The sequence below is a fragment of the Rhineura floridana genome, chromosome 3 (assembly GCF_030035675.1).
Source record: "Rhineura floridana isolate rRhiFlo1 chromosome 3, rRhiFlo1.hap2, whole genome shotgun sequence".
Taxonomy (NCBI): Eukaryota; Metazoa; Chordata; class Lepidosauria; order Squamata; family Rhineuridae; genus Rhineura; species Rhineura floridana.
Window position 1 is genome coordinate 122,543,649 of NC_084482.1, and position 16,580 is coordinate 122,560,228.

At 42.2% G+C, this 16,580-nt stretch overlaps 1 protein-coding gene across 3 annotated transcripts in view; it reads right to left on the minus strand.

Moving 5' to 3' along the window:
• Nucleotides 1–3,198: 3,198 nt before the first annotated feature.
• The window catches only part of ZFYVE28 (zinc finger FYVE-type containing 28), a 34,683-nt gene continuing 21,301 nt past the window's right edge, over nt 3,199–16,580 (minus strand). For 2 of the 3 annotated variants that reach the window (XM_061617602.1, XM_061617604.1), the window contains exons 2-13: nt 15,055–15,195; nt 14,472–14,609; nt 13,844–14,046; nt 13,058–13,147; nt 12,737–12,826; nt 11,489–11,590; nt 10,527–10,679; nt 8,733–8,872; nt 6,672–6,785; nt 5,102–5,188; nt 4,539–4,651; nt 3,199–4,070 (exon numbers count right to left, since the gene is read on the minus strand). In XM_061617602.1, the coding sequence (XP_061473586.1) occupies nt 3,939–4,070; nt 4,539–4,651; nt 5,102–5,188; nt 6,672–6,785; nt 8,733–8,872; nt 10,527–10,679; nt 11,489–11,590; nt 12,737–12,826; nt 13,058–13,147; nt 13,844–14,046; nt 14,472–14,609; nt 15,055–15,195 (1,503 nt within the window). In that variant the 3' untranslated portion in view covers nt 3,199–3,938. The remainder of the gene's footprint in view (nt 4,071–4,538; nt 4,652–5,101; nt 5,189–6,671; nt 6,786–8,732; nt 8,873–10,526; nt 10,680–11,488; nt 11,591–12,736; nt 12,827–13,057; nt 13,148–13,843; nt 14,047–14,471; nt 14,610–15,054; nt 15,196–16,580) is intronic. The other variant, XM_061617603.1, reaches the window with a different exon arrangement.

A 16,580-nucleotide genomic window follows, 5' to 3' on the forward strand; every position in this document is an offset into this window, starting at 1 on the left:
CCAACCAGGTGCCTGGGGGAAGCCCACAAGCAGGACCCGAGTGCAAGAACACTCTCCCCTCCTGAGGCTTCCGGCAACTGGTTTTCAGAAGCATGCTGCCTCTGACTAGGGTGGCAGAGCACAGCCATCATGGCTAGTAGCCATTGATAGCCCTGTCCTCCATGAAGAGTGGAGCTGGTTATACTTGCTATAGAATAGCCACCACTCCAAATTACAGCTGGAGAGATGGTTGTATGAAGGACAGAGGAAAGCTCTACACTGGCATCTTAATTTAGCCAGACAGCCAAGATGTGGATTGGCCACAGGCTGGTTACAATTTAAAAGCAAAGGGGGTCAGTGTCTCTTTGCTGAAAAGTTTACTAGAAGAACTTAAAGCTCTCTTTAAAATGTTTAACGTTTGTGCAATAAATTGAGTGGTGGTGGCTGCAGGCTCCTAAGTTCCCAAATGTACAAATCACTCTCCACACATATATATGTAGGTGGTTTTTCAGAGCCTGCCATCACAATGCCTCTGCGCCTGCCCGCCCCCCCCCCCCGGTATTAAAACATCTGAACAGGGCTATAGTTTTGCTGTGTTATACTTAACCATTCAAAGCAAGTGCCTCAATGTGAGAAATTGGACTTTAATCCACATGCATGTACATGCTTCTGCTCTAAGGCACATATTAAAAACAAATAGCCATTACAAAACATTTGTAAATCAACCACAGGCTATAATATATTCCAGTGGACATTTGGAAGGAACCAATGGTTTCCCAACCCAGTCTGTCATTCATGTTAGTATGTCTCTGTCTGAGAGTGGAGGTAAATCTCTGAATGAGGTGGTAGATACAACTCGAAAGGAATTCTTGTCAGTGGAGTTTTGTCCCACTTAGCTCTAGCACATGTACACATTCTAACAAAAATGACATGTCAAAAGAGAATGATTTATCAGGCCAAGTTACTAGAAAATATAGACACTAATAGTTCAGGACAATTGGAAGCCGATGTAAGGTGAATGGATGAGCAAGCAAGAGGCAGATTAAACTTAGCCTAAATGTCATGGTTTATAGAGTAATTCTTTTGATATCAGCATCAATCAGTAATGACCTGCAGCGGCCCATATAGCATTCAAAGGTAGGAACCTTGAGATCTCTTCTCCCACCCCCCATTAATTCTTTAGTTCCTCTTTCTCCTCATTTTGGCCCAATCACTAACTAAAAACATAGGAGTGGGTTTCTGGATTAAACACATGGTTCTAGGTTTGTTAATCAGGTCATCGCTGGACCCTATATAGTTTGTTTATTTATTTATTATTTAATTTGTATCCCGCCCTTCCAGCAGGAGCCCAGAGTGGCAAACAAAGCGCTAAAAACACTATAAAACATAAAAACAGATCTTAAAATATATTAAAACAAAAGTGTTAAAAACATTTTTTTAAAAAACAACTTTAAAAAAGGGTTAAAAACATTATTAAAAAACATATTAAGCAATTCTAACACAGATGCAGACTGGGACAGGTCTCAACCTAAAAGGCTTGTTGAAAGAGGAAAGTCTTCAAAAGGCGCCGAAAAGATAGCAGAGATGGTGCCTGCCTAATATTCAAAGGGAGGGAATTCCACAGGGTAGGTGCTGCCACACTAAAATATATTTATGTATGGCAGTCAGGTTAGAAGTGTATGTACAGAATAGAGCAGCCAGAGTGAAGCCATGATGAATTAAGATGAAGGACAATTTCATGCTGTGTCATTTCTGACTTAAGGCTGCTCACAATTTTGTGTTAACACTGTACTTTCCACTCCCAGAAAATAGCTTTTGATAAGAAGTTGGTACAAAGCTGCTGGATAGCCAAAACAAAATCAAGTGAAATAATAAATGTGTTGAGCTGACACTACGCAAAAGGTGCCAGTGGAAAATCACTGATGCAAGCGTCTCGGTACTCATTTTATCCCCCTCTCAGACAGATTGTGTTAATTCATGGTCTACATATTGTGGGGTCCCACCTTCAATTATTGAAATTCATATTCAGTAATTATTTCCAATCTCCTGGTCCAAGTTTGCTGGGTGATATAAAGGGACGTATTTCCACTTTAGAAAAAAGTGGGGAATTGCCTTTGGATTACTTTTTTCTTTTCTTGCGGCTATCTGCTTTGCTCTCACATGCTTTGCCAAGCTGAGGGCTTCAGGCTTGCCCACGTAGGTAACTGTCTTTCTTTATTCTAATATGCTAGGAATCATGCAATAATAATATACAAGTAGTGGGCTGGGAATTGGAAAATATGATTTATTCTGTTAATTAAAATAAAAATGTGAACTATTTATTTATGCAAATATGTATCACATCACTTTAAGATATTTTCTAAGTTACTTTAAGTTGCAGTAATGTCAAAGTAATATCTTTGTTTTGTTTTCTATCAATCTCATAATACCATTAAGTTTATGCAAACATTACCAATGTAACTTTCAGTTGTTATTTTGTCCCATCATTAAGGAATGTATAATGGTTTTTCATTATAAAATCTAATTCCTACGAACTTTGCACCTTTAATAACCTGGTGTATTCATTCCAGTTATAATTTGGAGTTTTTAGTTTTTAGTAATAGATTGTGTTTACCTCCTTATTGCACCAGGTTGCTATTTGTTGAACAAACAGAACCAGGGTGAGGAATCCAATGAAGGTTGATGCATAAGCCAGAGTTTGGCAGTGTATGTAGGGACATACACTGGATCCATTAATTAGAATTAAGAACCTTATTTTCACAGTTGAAAGGGAATGATAGCAGAAGTGTTACCAGCACTGTCTGTTGAAGGTAGATACCCAAGTGCTGGCACACTTAATACACACCCATGTGCTAGAGCCATGCTGGCTGGGACTTATGGGAGTTGTAGTCCAACAATATGTGGAGACCCAAAGGTTGAGAAAAGCTGTGGTAGAGAATGAACAAATGAATCCCCATGCAAACTTTCAGTGTAACCCACCATTCTGTTTATATGAAAGAGGTTCTATATTGCTGGGATGGAGCTTATCAAATCACATGCAAAGATTCAGATGGGGGGGGAGGAAGAGCTAAGGGGGGGGAAACAATACACACCAGGCAAGTTTAGCGTGTATTTGAATTTTCCTGAGGGAAGAAGTATAGCAGTAGGTTTAGCCTATCAACATCCAACAACTAAATCCAGCAAAAGCATTTATTTTGAATCAAGAGAAGACAAGTTGGCAACAGTAACAGGCAGCATTTATTCAAGTATTCAGGAGAATAACCAGCTCAGACTGGTTTCAAAAAGGAGCTATAAGTCTCCCAGAGAGATTTCCAAAGCATCATCCACACAATAGTGTGACAGGAAAGTTTTACAGAAAAATACATTGCATTTGAAGATTCATGAAGCCCTTCGCTGTATCAGAAGCTGGTGGGCAAAAGTCTTGGCTATTCTCCACAAGGTTGTTGTTGGACTCAAGATCCTGCCTTTCAGTTCCAGTGAAAGGCTCCACAAAGCCCTTATTGCACATACATCCAAATCTGGTAATGCAACTTCAGAGATTTGTCAAAAATCCATACAACAAATGATTATCAACCCCGGAAGCCAGGCAACCAGCACCAGGCAATCCCTACATGGGCCACAATTTACTCTATCAAAGGAGAGAGTAATGGGGAAAACATGTTTTTACTGGCATTTACAAGAATTTACCGAAACATCTTCTGTAGTGATTTCTAGCTTCAGCAATGAGTCCCACTGGGAGTTCTTTATAGTAAACAGTGAAGAGTTGATCCCCATCTATATAATCCTGGAGTTCCCGTCTCTCCCCCCAACCCTGACCATCAGAAGTCCTTAGGAGAGCACCCAAGAGCATCCTAATAAGTGTGGTTGCTCCCACATTCCTCTGCTGGTGGCACAGGCTGTTGCTATCTTCCAGTATTTGGCATTTCCTCAGGCACAGAAGGTGTTTGATGAAGTTCCAATCACAAGCAACTGGTAGTTTTGCTAGTGGAAGGCAAGTGGGTGGTGTAGCAGTGCGTACACACGCGAACTGGCTTCAGTTGCCTGAAGTGGGGCAGAGGTGCCAAGTGTGATGAGCAGCGAGAGCAGAAGATCTGGGGAGGGAATCATTTATTTATTTATTTGAATTGTGCATCAAATAGGGTCAAGGGCAGCTTAGTATAGCAAACCCCACTTCACATGAGAGAGAAATGGCTGCCCTAATCCCTTGGCCACAACCCAAACATAATTCTGACCCTGTATAGATCCCAACATGCTTAACCTGCAACTGCTGTCTATCTCTCCCACTCTGTCCCCACCTGGACAGGCTGTCCTTCTAGGCACAATCCTTGCTCAAGTAGTTTAAAGATGTATCTTTCTAGGGGATAATGTAATCCAATCTTCACCAACTCTGTATGATGGCTGTGGTTTATGGAGTAGTAATTAAAACATCTGGAGGGCACCAGCCACCGGCCCATGACATAATATCCTATAGGTAAAGTATTCATACACATGGTCTGTCTGGTCCTTTGCTTCCGCCACAATGGAAGTCTTGCGGGTCCCTGTGTGGTCCCATCTCCTACCTTTCCACAACTTCTGCAGTGGTGCCGTCGACGAAGAAAGGTGAAAGGCACATGGCAAGCCATACAATGGCTGCAAGTGCTGTCTGGCACCCAGTCTGGTGGTACCAAATCATCTGAAAAAGAACAGAAGGGACGTTCGAGGCATGGCTGTACATCTAAAGTCAGATATAAAACTTCCCCTGCTAAAAAGTGTTGAGAACTTTGATTACACAGACAGATATATATTAAATAGCAGAAACATAGAGAGGTTCTGAGGTTTATAAGGAGCCATAGACTAAGTTATTTGCCCAACAAAGCACAACACCTCAAACAGGAAAAGGCAAGAAGCAGGCTGTGCAAGATCATTTGTTTATTGTAAATCAAAGACCAAAATTCCATTTGTCAGCAAAGCTAAACCAGTATCCCTTCGTGTATCTAACAGATCCTTGAGCACAGGATCAACTTTTCTTGAAGGCTACGCTGGTTGAGATAGAGAAGCTCAAACATCATCTCCTGGGCCAATAAAGATGTTCAAATACAGGTAACCCAGTGCAAGTGACCCATTTCACACACTGGGCTCTCACCTTCTCTCCCAGTGCCTCCCCTGGTATTGGAGCAGAGAGCACAATCTGCCAGGCGAGAAGTTGCTGGTGCCACACAGAGCCCCATCTCTGAAAAGGAAAAAAGAGAGCTGTGAGCATGCAGACTGCTACTGCTCAACGGAAACATGTCTGCACAACCAAGGCAAAAATACAGCTGCATAGTTACCTCTGCTATATGTTACCATGAAAGCTCCATCATTAATAATCATTATCCTTAAGAAGGGGTTCCAAGTATATGGTATATGGGAGATACATAAACATCTCCCAAATGACTTTTCTAAAGCTTAAAAGCACTGGGAAAGCAGCAATAATCATGATGATGATTAAGCCCCCGATACATAACCAATTGAATGTGTGTTTTTCTATGCGTGTATTAAGAGCTAAAATGTACTGCATGTTCTTAACCTCATCATGCACCCCTGTGCTTACTGATGCTTACATCTGAAAAGCAAAGAGGCAGGAACCTGGACTGAGCAAAGTCACGCTACAACTAGCAGGATTCATTTCAATATGTAGAATGTTAATGATACCCTTGCTCCAAGCCCAATAAAACTCAAACTTAGCAGTTCCTTTCCAGGGACCATTATGTTGTACCAATATGTAACTAAAGGTGAAGAGCACCACATTTCTTAGGGCCACTTCCCACATCACATTTTTACTGCACAGAGATGAGTCTCCATGAAATATTATGGTTGGTAGGATGTGCCATATGAGGCCAATTGTGAACTTCATAGGTTTTCAGTGGTTTTCCAAGCTCAGTTTGAGGTACTGGGTTTGGCCCTTTTAAAAATTAATGTTTTTCATACAAAACACCCTGGGATCAGTACAGCTTAGGAACCACCTCCTTCCATATGAATCCTGCTCAATATCTATCCTCATTTTGAGGTCTACTAGCCAACAGAAATAATTGGTACTAAATAGAGGTCCTTTTCAGTTGTGGTGCCTAAATTATTAAATAGCCTCCCCTCCCAAGAAGGATTTGTCTGGCCCCCTCCTTGCCCGCAAGCTCCTAAGAGTTTTATTTGTTCTGGCAAGCATTTTTTCAGTAGAGCCTCTAATGAGGTTTTTGGTTTGTGGTTGTTGATATGGTTTTCATGACACTGTTTTTACTACTGTTTTATTCTGTTTTTATTGTTCGTGTTTGTGAATTCTGTGTTTTAGCCACCTCATTTGATTTTATCACAAAAAGGCAAGATATATATGATGAAATATATATAAAATAACAAAACAGCCCCAAAGTTCAGGAAATTTAAGTGTGGCTGATCTAAATATTACAACAACCTTCCTCAACCTGATACCCTCTAAAAGTTTTGGAATAGAACTCCCACCAACCCTGACCATTGTCCATTCTGGCTGGGGTTGCTGGGTTGGTAGTCCAAAATATCTAAAGGGCTCTAGGTTGGGAAAGGTTGCATGACAGTACCGCAACTTGAGATTTGTCACTACCATCACTGCCCAGCACTTTTAGTGGAGCAGCATTACATGTCCACACCACACCTGGCTGCTATGAAAATGCTATGGAACCATGCACAAATCAAGGAGAGTCACTCACGGCCAGTGTCTGTGACCTCATGTTCCTCCATCCGGGATGTCACAATTTTAAATACAGTCTTCAGGATAGCACGCAAGTCACCTGCAAAGTTGGTTTGGAGCTGGTCTGCCACTCCTTCCCAAACAGAGCAGTTTGGATATATCCATTGCACAATGACACAAGAGAAAAATGTGGATTTTAGCCAACTAACAAAAAATTATTTATAAAATATCTCAACTGCAGTTTCATAAAAATATCAAAGTGGTTTACAACAATTACAATAAAAACTACACAAAAATTACAACAGATTACCAACTGACTATTATGGAAAAGAACAGTTCTTAATTGCCTGCTTAAACCTGGCGGCAAATAAAAGTTTTCAGCAAATGCTTTAAGGTTAACATAGAAGACACCTCCTGAATTCATCTTTCCTTACAGGGAAATGGTAGCAAACAGCCTGTGACCACTAACCAGACAATTCTTTCCATCTTAATTTTGGACCAACAAAGATGCTTTTTTAAAAACAAACAAAACTATTCTCTCCAATATAGACATCTAGCTGAAGAGACTAGGCATTTGACCTACTAATTCCCAATTTGGCAGTCCAGCTTTCAGTATTACGGCTAATTGGAGAGCTCATGTTGAGCTGAACCAAAACCAACAGTTCAAAATCCTTAGGCAAACTACTCAGCCTCAACCCCACATCTGCAATAGGGGGGTAGGAGGGCAATACCGGCCGGCTTACAGAGAAGTTGCAAGGCTTATTAGCTAATGTGTATGAAGCACTTTGAACTGAGCTGTGTGAAATGTAAGTATTTGCCACAATGAAAAAATGTTTTTTTTTAAAGTGGATACTATGAATCATGTAATAAGCCACCAGCTGACATCTTCCGAGTTATTTTTAATGGTGTGTAGTTCTAACATACCATCACATACAGATCTGGATAGTACCACTTTCTGTCACGGCTATGCTTTAAAAAGGGGTCAGCAACCTTTTGTTATCAGAGGGTACACTTGGAAGTTTGAGAAAGTGCCATTAGCACTACTCACAAAATGGCTGCCACATTTACAAGAGCAGAACAGATGGGAGAGTGGGCCCCAATCCTAGCATCCAATGAAATGTGGGCACATTTAGGGGGAGTATTCATTGTATGAGAGGCTGAATCAGTGCAAACAGGAACTAAATAATAATAATAATTTAATTTATGTGTCGCCTATCTGGCCAATGGCCACTCTAGGCGACGTACTACACAGGAATAGCAAACAGTCTTTTATCTGTTGTGGATTTTTGAGGGGATATTTATGACAACATTTCACAGGTACTATAGAAGGAACTGGTGGGCACTTTGGCACCCATGGAGATCACAATGGTATCTCCTGGGTTAACAACGTAGCTTAAGTCTGTGACCTCCCAAATAGCACACTCAGTCCCAGAATGCCTCTGGACCCCTTGTTAGCCCAGAAGCAGTCTTCATAGGAAAGGAAAGAAGGGGGCAGGGCAACTGGAGACTAGCCCCTTTTATCCTCCCTCTGAAACTCTTTGGAAAATGAAAGCCTTACTGCTGTACATTTGAGAAAAACAGGAGTGACCAGGGGGCATTTTGCCTGTTTTGGACAGGGGTTTGTCCTGGATTATTGGGGGAGGGGGACTAGGTTAGTGTTTTGCCTTTTTGGGGGGAGGGCTGTTGCTGATCTTTTTGCCTGTGTCTTGTTTGTTTTGGAGCATGTGGGTTGTACTTCTGAGCATCATCAGTTTTTCTTCTGTGATACGGGTATTTTGTGGTGCCCACAATGGTTTTAGATTTCCAAGTGTGGCTCCAAGCCCAAAAAGGCTAGGGACGCCCTAGCTTAAGCCCTGTTACCTCTCAAAGCTCATTCTTGAAAACCTTTCAGATACCCCCCTCGCAACTACTTCCTGCCAGAATCTTTTCCCCAATAAGAGCAGCAAGCAGTTTATCAGTTTATCTGGTACATCATCCTTCCTCTTGGATGTACCATACACCTGCCAGCCACTGTCCCCATTGTGAAATATGGGGTGAGGGAGGCCTTCATTATCCATCCTGACAGAAGTAGGCCACTCACCAGAGATACAGACAAACAATGTATGGATCATGTCTTCTGTATTGCCATAACGGGCTCGCAATTCCACCCAACGAGTGCTCTGTGGAACTTGTGTGATCACTCCTACCTGGGTGCTACTAGACTCTTGCCCAAGATGCCTACTAAAAAGATGAGATCAAGTAGTTAGAATGGATATAAAGGAATTACTCTACACCTCTGTTCTTTCAAAGCCCCTGCCCCCCAAATATCATGGCATCATCTGCCTTAAATGTATGAATCAGATCATTTTTCTCATACTTTGAATCTGCAACAGCATAATACATTATAGAGTAAATCCAAATTTTACTGAAATACATTTCAAAGATTAGGGATTCATGTTTTATGTGTTTTAAAAGCATGTTTACATATTTTGAAGAATTGACTATCTGAGCCCATTCTCCAGAAGTTGCCCTTCAACTAGGCAGCACTGATGGAAGACTTTTAAAAGTCAAAACGTATTTGGCAGGTTACTCAAAATACATCCTTTGTAACCATCTTCAGGATTTTCAGGTTTCAGTCTATCATATCTTTGCATTATTTTGCTGTGGTGTAATTAATATTTCTAAGATATTTTCAGTCAGCACAGCCAGATATTTCAGAACATATTTATGTGATATTACACACTGTGTTTGCATTGCAGTGTTGTAAAGCATAAGATTATTTGATCAATATTGTACATTCTATTGGTTATCAGCCATAGACCTATTTTTGCGAAGTTTTTAATTTTGTGTATACCTATGTGATAGAAATATATTATGTTCATTTTGACCTTTATTCAAGTAAGTCCCAAGGAAAGGGTAAGATATGCACAGTATGTGTTCCCACATGAGCTTTGGGCCAGGTAAGATCAGATTCCTCAAATGCCAACAGAGGTACACCTGCTGTCCCGATAGCTTTCAGGGCCTGCAATTTACCACCAGCTAGCTGCTAAGTCTCTTACTCCTTCACCTCTCAAGTAGTTTGCAATCTACCCAAAAGCCACAAGCACCTCCTGACCGCTGCAGCAATACTTATGAACCTTTTCCATGTCTTTTGATGCTGCCATGGAGAACTATTGTAGTTGCTTCCACAATGGGTATTTACTGTGAAACAGTAATTGTCAACAAAACAACTCCCTCTTATGTTTTCCTTGTTTAGTTTCCGGAGTTTTTCTCCCCAGAACTTCTCCCCCACCCTACTTTTCAACTCAACAGAAACGCTGCACCATTTCCCATGTGTATAAATGGCCTATCATGCTGCTATTCTGTTTGATTAGATTGCGCTTGCCATTTTCTAGCCATTTCCTTCTCTATAGTATGTCTCTCCTCTCCAGGAATCAAGTCTAATCAGTTTAAACCTTCCCCACATATTATTGTTTTATATCAGTTTTTTCCCATTCCCAAATTGTGTGTGTGTGAGAGAGAGAGAGAGAATTTATTCCACACACAATGGGCCAATGAAAATAATACCCCCAACTCTAACATTTGGCACTGTGGAGAGGGGGACTGCCCACTTGATTACAAGTGTTAGAAGTCTAGACAGGAGAGTTGCTGTTCCATTTCCAGCTTAAAAAAGACACACTGACTGAGTGCTGCTAAATCATCTGTGTCTGGAAGCACCTTCTCACATCAACACACACACACCCCATTTTGAAGGCAAAAAAGCCATGTGCTTTGGAATCCATGTCTTCTCTGCTCCAAACATTCAAGTAGCAAATTGAGAAGTTCAAAGGGGAAAGGGAAGCAAGAAGTCTATTTGAGGAGATGGGGAGTGGAGAGAAGAGGTTTTTGATCACACCTTGGGACGGACAGGAAGCCATGTGGAGTTGCAGCACCCTGGAAATCAGGAGAATCTATATTCCTAAAGGGCGGCAAATCTGTAGTGCTCTCATTCAGCACGCGTTTCTCCAACATGTAAAGCTCTTCCTTGGACAGCACACGTAACAACTCCCTAGGAGGGAAAAGGCTTGTAAAAGAGGCATCTAGGAAAACAAAACATTGGTGCATTATGTGCTTTCATGCAGTGTGGAAAACAAGCCTTCAAAGAGGGGCATATATGCACTCTGCTGAGGCAACTCACTACTGTATTTCTCCCCAGCACACACATGAACTCCAGTCTTGTCTCCAGAACTTCCTGCTTTATCCTCTTAAACTACATGTCCGCTTGCAGGAGCAAGACACCTTCACTAACATTTCTACAATACCTTCCACTCCAACCATTTAACTTAGGGCTGATCAACATTATCAGCACAGGTAAGTGGTAAAATACTTCTGGGATTTCACCACTTCAGACTGCAGGATGTCAGGGATTGCATTTTTTAGAACAATCTCCTACATTAACCTCTCCAATTAAAACACTACCATCAGGGAACAAGGGCTAGGCTAGTAGTGTTCCATCTTTTGTGCTAGATTTCTACACACAGGAAATCTTATAATAAAAACAGAAACATTCATTCAAGCTGCAGTCTGAAGTGGCTCAGTATAGAAGACACCCTCCCCTCCCCCCATGTGATTTTGCTGAACAGTCCTTTTTCTGTATAGATATGTTTTTAGGTTTTTATTAGTTGTGTTTGTTTTAATTAGCTTTAACATGTCACTGTCACTTTTGTGAGGAAAAGCGACTACCAAATATAATAATAAATAATAATGTAGCTTGGCTGTTTGCACACTCCCTTCTACAAAGGCCTAAACCCCTCCTGTCCTGCGGAAGTTGCAGTCAGGTTCTTGTGCAACAGCACTGCTGCTTTTTTAGTCACTCACCTAATTTTTCTAAGCAAGACGTAGAACGGGCTAAAGACTCGGGATATCTCCTCGGGTCTCCGCTCCAAATTGAGGGGTCCATCAGGGTAGATCAGAAGACCACTGTGAATGGGGCAACAACAACAAAAAGAACAGGATTTCCTTATCTACTGCTGCTATGTATGTTTTTCTTATACAGTTCTGGAGATTTTATTTAAAATGGGAGAGCTTTTAGAAGAATAATTGGAATCAATCTTTCCTCATATCTTTGACTAGTGAATTTTCCTCAAAACCAAGACTCAGCCACAGAAGTAAACCCTGCCAGGCTTGTTTTTTAAAAAATTATTTCATTTTCCAAGATAGCATTATTTCCCTAACTTTAAAACACTTTTACTATTAACTTTCACAATCTTTCACCTGTTCAACCTTGATGCAGCTACTCTGCCTAACCCCTTATGTTCCGGACTTACCACCATCTAAATTCTTGCTAGCAGCTATGTTGCCCAAGGGCCAGGAATCACAGATGGAGCTCTCAATGCATTATCCATGTTGAAGGGAAAACCCAAAGTAGCATAGCCACTTTACTGCCAAGATGGGACGTAGACCTTTGAAGAGCCACTGTGAATGGAATTTGGAAAGCAAAGGCCGATGGCAAAGTGCCACTTGCAAATAGCTGACTCTTTATGCTGGTCCCTCATGACATAGCTGCCTCAGTCAGAATCCAAAGTGGCAACAATTGGCTTTTGGAAGGCCAACCCAGCTATAAAATGGTTATTCTTCAAGGAAAGGCAGGCAGGCAGGCAGGCCATTTGGAGAGATGGACATTCCAGAAGTTTTGAATTGAGTACAAACAATCTCACTAACCATGGGCTAGAGCAGTGGTGGGCCACCTTTGGGGCCTTGGAGCCACATTTGGTGGTGGGTCACATCCTCCCCACCAGTACAGACAACATGGGGGGCTGGGAGGCACATGTTGGGATTGCTGAGATCTCATTGCAAACCTTCCTGCTGCCCAGCTGATTGGCACTGGGAAGAGCTGAGGAATTTACAGAAGTCTAGCTGACTTATGTACCACAAAGAATGTAAACAACAGAGATCTCTGTTTACACAAATGTGACTTGCCCAGTTTGTTTCATTACAAACACGTCTGTCTTGCCAGCTTTGACAACTATAATTGCCAGATCAGACATTTTACATTTCTTGGCTTAGAGTTCTAGGATGGTACACGGCTCCATACTCAACCTCAAGATGACAGGTAAAAGCACATACCTAATAATGGCCAAGCGGGGAATGGTGAACATTAGCTGCGGCTCATACCCATCAATCATCTCCTGAGTCAAGTAGCCAAGTTTCAGAGCTCTAGATAAGAGAGGGGAGAGAAGGGGCAGAAAATGAGAAAGGAGGGTATGGGCAGCAGTCAAAGTAGCTTATTATCCTAGACCTAACTGGAGCCAAGATTCCCACATCAAGAAGCAGCATTGGCTGGTTTGCTTTATAAGATGTTGATTCATTCAATGACAGAAGTAGATGGTGCTTGCCCAAGAATTTTTACAAGCCACAGAGCTGGGGCGGTCCTGGCAAAATCCTCACCTGGCCACAGTTTCACAAAAGAGCACAACAATCTCCTGCTGCCTATAGATCTCTTCAGGTGACTTCACAGAAACTAAAGATGATACATAGCTGGGGGGGAAAAGAGAAAAGACAGGCTTTGAAACCAAGCTTTAGCCACCATTCTTGAGCATCTGCTCTGCAGACATACCCCAAGACATAGCCCCAATCTTCTGGTTTCTCATTCCATCTCGCATTTGGTTGCACAAACTTCAGAAGGCAACACTGATCCTGCTCAGAGGTTCCCATTGCAACTTTGATTAGGTCTGGCCAGGATGTTTATTAATAATTATTTATTAATTCAATTTATATACCGCCCCATAGCCGAAGCTCTCTGGGCGGTTCACAACAAGTAAAACATCTGATATACAATAAAACTACATATCAAGCAATTTAAACATACATTAATGATATAAAAAATTAAAGCATATGTATACACATACAAATGGATATTAAATATTAAAAGCTGAAATACTAAAATGCTAAAAAGGATGTTGTTATTTATCACCTTGTTTCCATCAAATGAGCAGCAACTACAAGTTTTCACCTTGAAAAAAATCTTAATTTATGCTCCTTAGCTCAGTTCAGTACACTGTCTAAAAGAAGGCCAAGCTATGGACTTGTCCCATTCGTTACACTGGAAAACTAACACCTAAGAATGCAAGAGCCCTACTGGATCAGTCCAATCTAATCCTATGGGGGCCAACTAGATGCCTCCTGGAAGCCCACAAGCAGGTCTGATCAGTACCGAGAAATCTTGGCACGTACCTCAGCTCAAACTCAGCAAAGAGCATATCAAAGCGGATCAATGCCCTGCAGATAGGCTCTGAATAGGGTCCAGGTTGTTTCAGGCTTTGTTCCCGGAGTACCGTTCGCACCAGCTCTAAGCTACACAGCAGATCCTTGGCCAGAGGTCGCAGCCGTACCCCATCTGCCTCATCCACATCAATATAGGTGCGTGCCATCAGACACTGGAGAGAAAGAATGCTGATACAGCTCAGGAACGCTCCCTGTTCTTTGGCTGCCTCCCTCCTACCATACCATACAAGCTATTTCAGGGTTGGGATGAGCCCTTCAGCACCTGCCGAAGCTGAACTCCAGGAATACTCCCAGATTATAAAGACGCAAGCAACATTCCCAAGGACTCAGCAATTATCTGACCAGGAATAACATAGCAAAAGGAACCCAGGCTGCAAGTAATGGAAGAGTAAACAGGAAAGATCACAACACCAGCTGGCCAAGCATTAGATATCCTCTAGTCCAGCCATTCATGCTTACATCCTAAGTGAAGCTGTACCCAGAACAGAACATACAAATAAAGATTGGTCAGATGTTCCAACCCACCAGAGCATATCCAGCGGGCCATAGAAGCACCCATGTATCACTCCACCTTTACCTCAGCAGCAAACAGCATGTGGTTCCGAAGATTGTCCACCAGAAGATCTTCAGGGAATTTGATGACGTAGTCACGGCCATGACGTTCCTTAGGGATGCACTCGTCCATGATCCGCTCTATGATGGCCAGCAGTTCAGCCTAGGAGTATGGGGTGAGGTGTTACTACCTTCAACACATTCCAGAGAGGAAGCCACAGACCTGAACTTACAAGATCTGAATAGGGTGGTTCATGACAGGTGCTATTGGAGGTCACTGATTCATAGGGTCGCCATAAGTTGTAATTGACTTGAAGGCACATAACAACAAAAAATCTGAATGTGATTTAAAGTGCAACAGTGAGTGGGAAGGGAAAGCATCAATTCCCACTGGAAGCCTTTTGGTTTTATGGGTGTGTTTTCTCCCAGTAGGCAGCAGGAGTTTCATTCATGGAGTTCTACCAGAAGAACAACAGTTAGAAATGGGGAGGGGGGGGCAGCTACTCCCACCTACCAATGGTGCACTTTGAAGTTCCACCCTCCTTCCCCTTCCAATCACTGGTCTGCCACTGCCATGTCTAGTTTGGCCCTTAAAAAGAATGCCTTACCTGACTAAGGTGCAATTGATTTAGTAGTACCAGGTATTGTTGAGGATCTGTCTCTACATCCAGGCAGTTGATCTCCGTTACCACTTGAGTCACTCGCTCATCAGCATAGAAAAACTGTGATAGTAATCTGGGGTCGGAACGCTGAACAGAGAGAATAAAATGTGGGTTATTCACAGTTGTGCCCTATAGGTGCTACTAGTGCTCATGAACAGAGGTTAAGGTAGTAAGCCCATTTCTGGATTGTGCCACTTCAGAATGCAGGTAGGGAACATGCTAACTGAATGTGCTTCAATTAAAAAAAAAGTTCCTTCTGTGCAGAAAGCTAGATGGCAGGGAGAACAGTTCTAGCTAGCTGTCTCCCGAATGTTCTTTAATATACATGCGATATTCTTTTTGCAACCGAGGGACATTCAGTCATGTGAGCCCCCACCTGTGTTCTGAAATGGTACAGTCCAGGAACAGGTTTACTACCGCATCTTCCATTCATGAGAACTAGGCCTTAGCTCTGATACCACTTCCTGTGATCCCTTGCGGAAGGATTTGCAGAAGCTTTGGATAGTTTTAAGAAAATAAATACATAAAATAGGATGTTTTCAGGTGAATGTCTATTAGCAGAAGACATTGCAGGGCTCTAGTGCTCGTTTACTAAAACATTTAGATCTGGAAAAAGGGCAAAAATAAGAAGAGCAATGCTTGATCAGACCAAGGGTCCAGATGCTTTGGGAGAGTCCAGGCAACAGTACATGCTCCCAATCTGGCATATTGTCTTCAAATGTGCATGTTTAATTTAGCCATCATAGTCAATACCCATGTGTAAACCCATCCTCCACATATTTACACAATCCATTTTAAAGCCATCCAGGCCAACATCACACCTTGTGGCAGCACCTTAAGTTAAATAAGTTAAGACATTTATTTCAAGTTCCTAGACACCAACAGAATCACAATTTAGTCATGGGGAGGGCAGTCTTACATTTTGTCATTACATACATACACTTGCCATAAAGAAACATATTACAAAGTTTGAGCACAGAAGGCAGCCCCTGGATTGTCATATCCAGCTAGGTAGCTAGGATTCAGGTCAAAAATAAAAAACAAAAGGACTTCCAGTTCACCAGAGCTCACATGGGCACACACACATGCTCTAGTCCTCTTCTGTGGTTTTTGTTTGAAGAACAGAGGAAAGTCACCATGGTAGACATAACTATCCCCTTCTAGAACAGAAAAGTGGTCATGAAGGAAGCCAGGGAATGCAAACACCGCAAGTACGCTCCTCTGGCAAACACACTCAAGGACAGGGGGTACAAAGTCTCTATCCACACTCTCCTCTTCGGAGCCCTAGGAGGCTGGGACCCTGCCAACAAGCCTGTACTTAGAGCTTGTGGCATGGGCAAACGCTATGTCAAACTCATGTGCAAGCTGATGGTGTCAGACACCATCTGGTGGTCCCAAGATATCTATGTCGAACACATCACAAGCCACCACCAGTATAAGCTTGCCTGCCTAATGCCAGAGGGGGGAGCCAC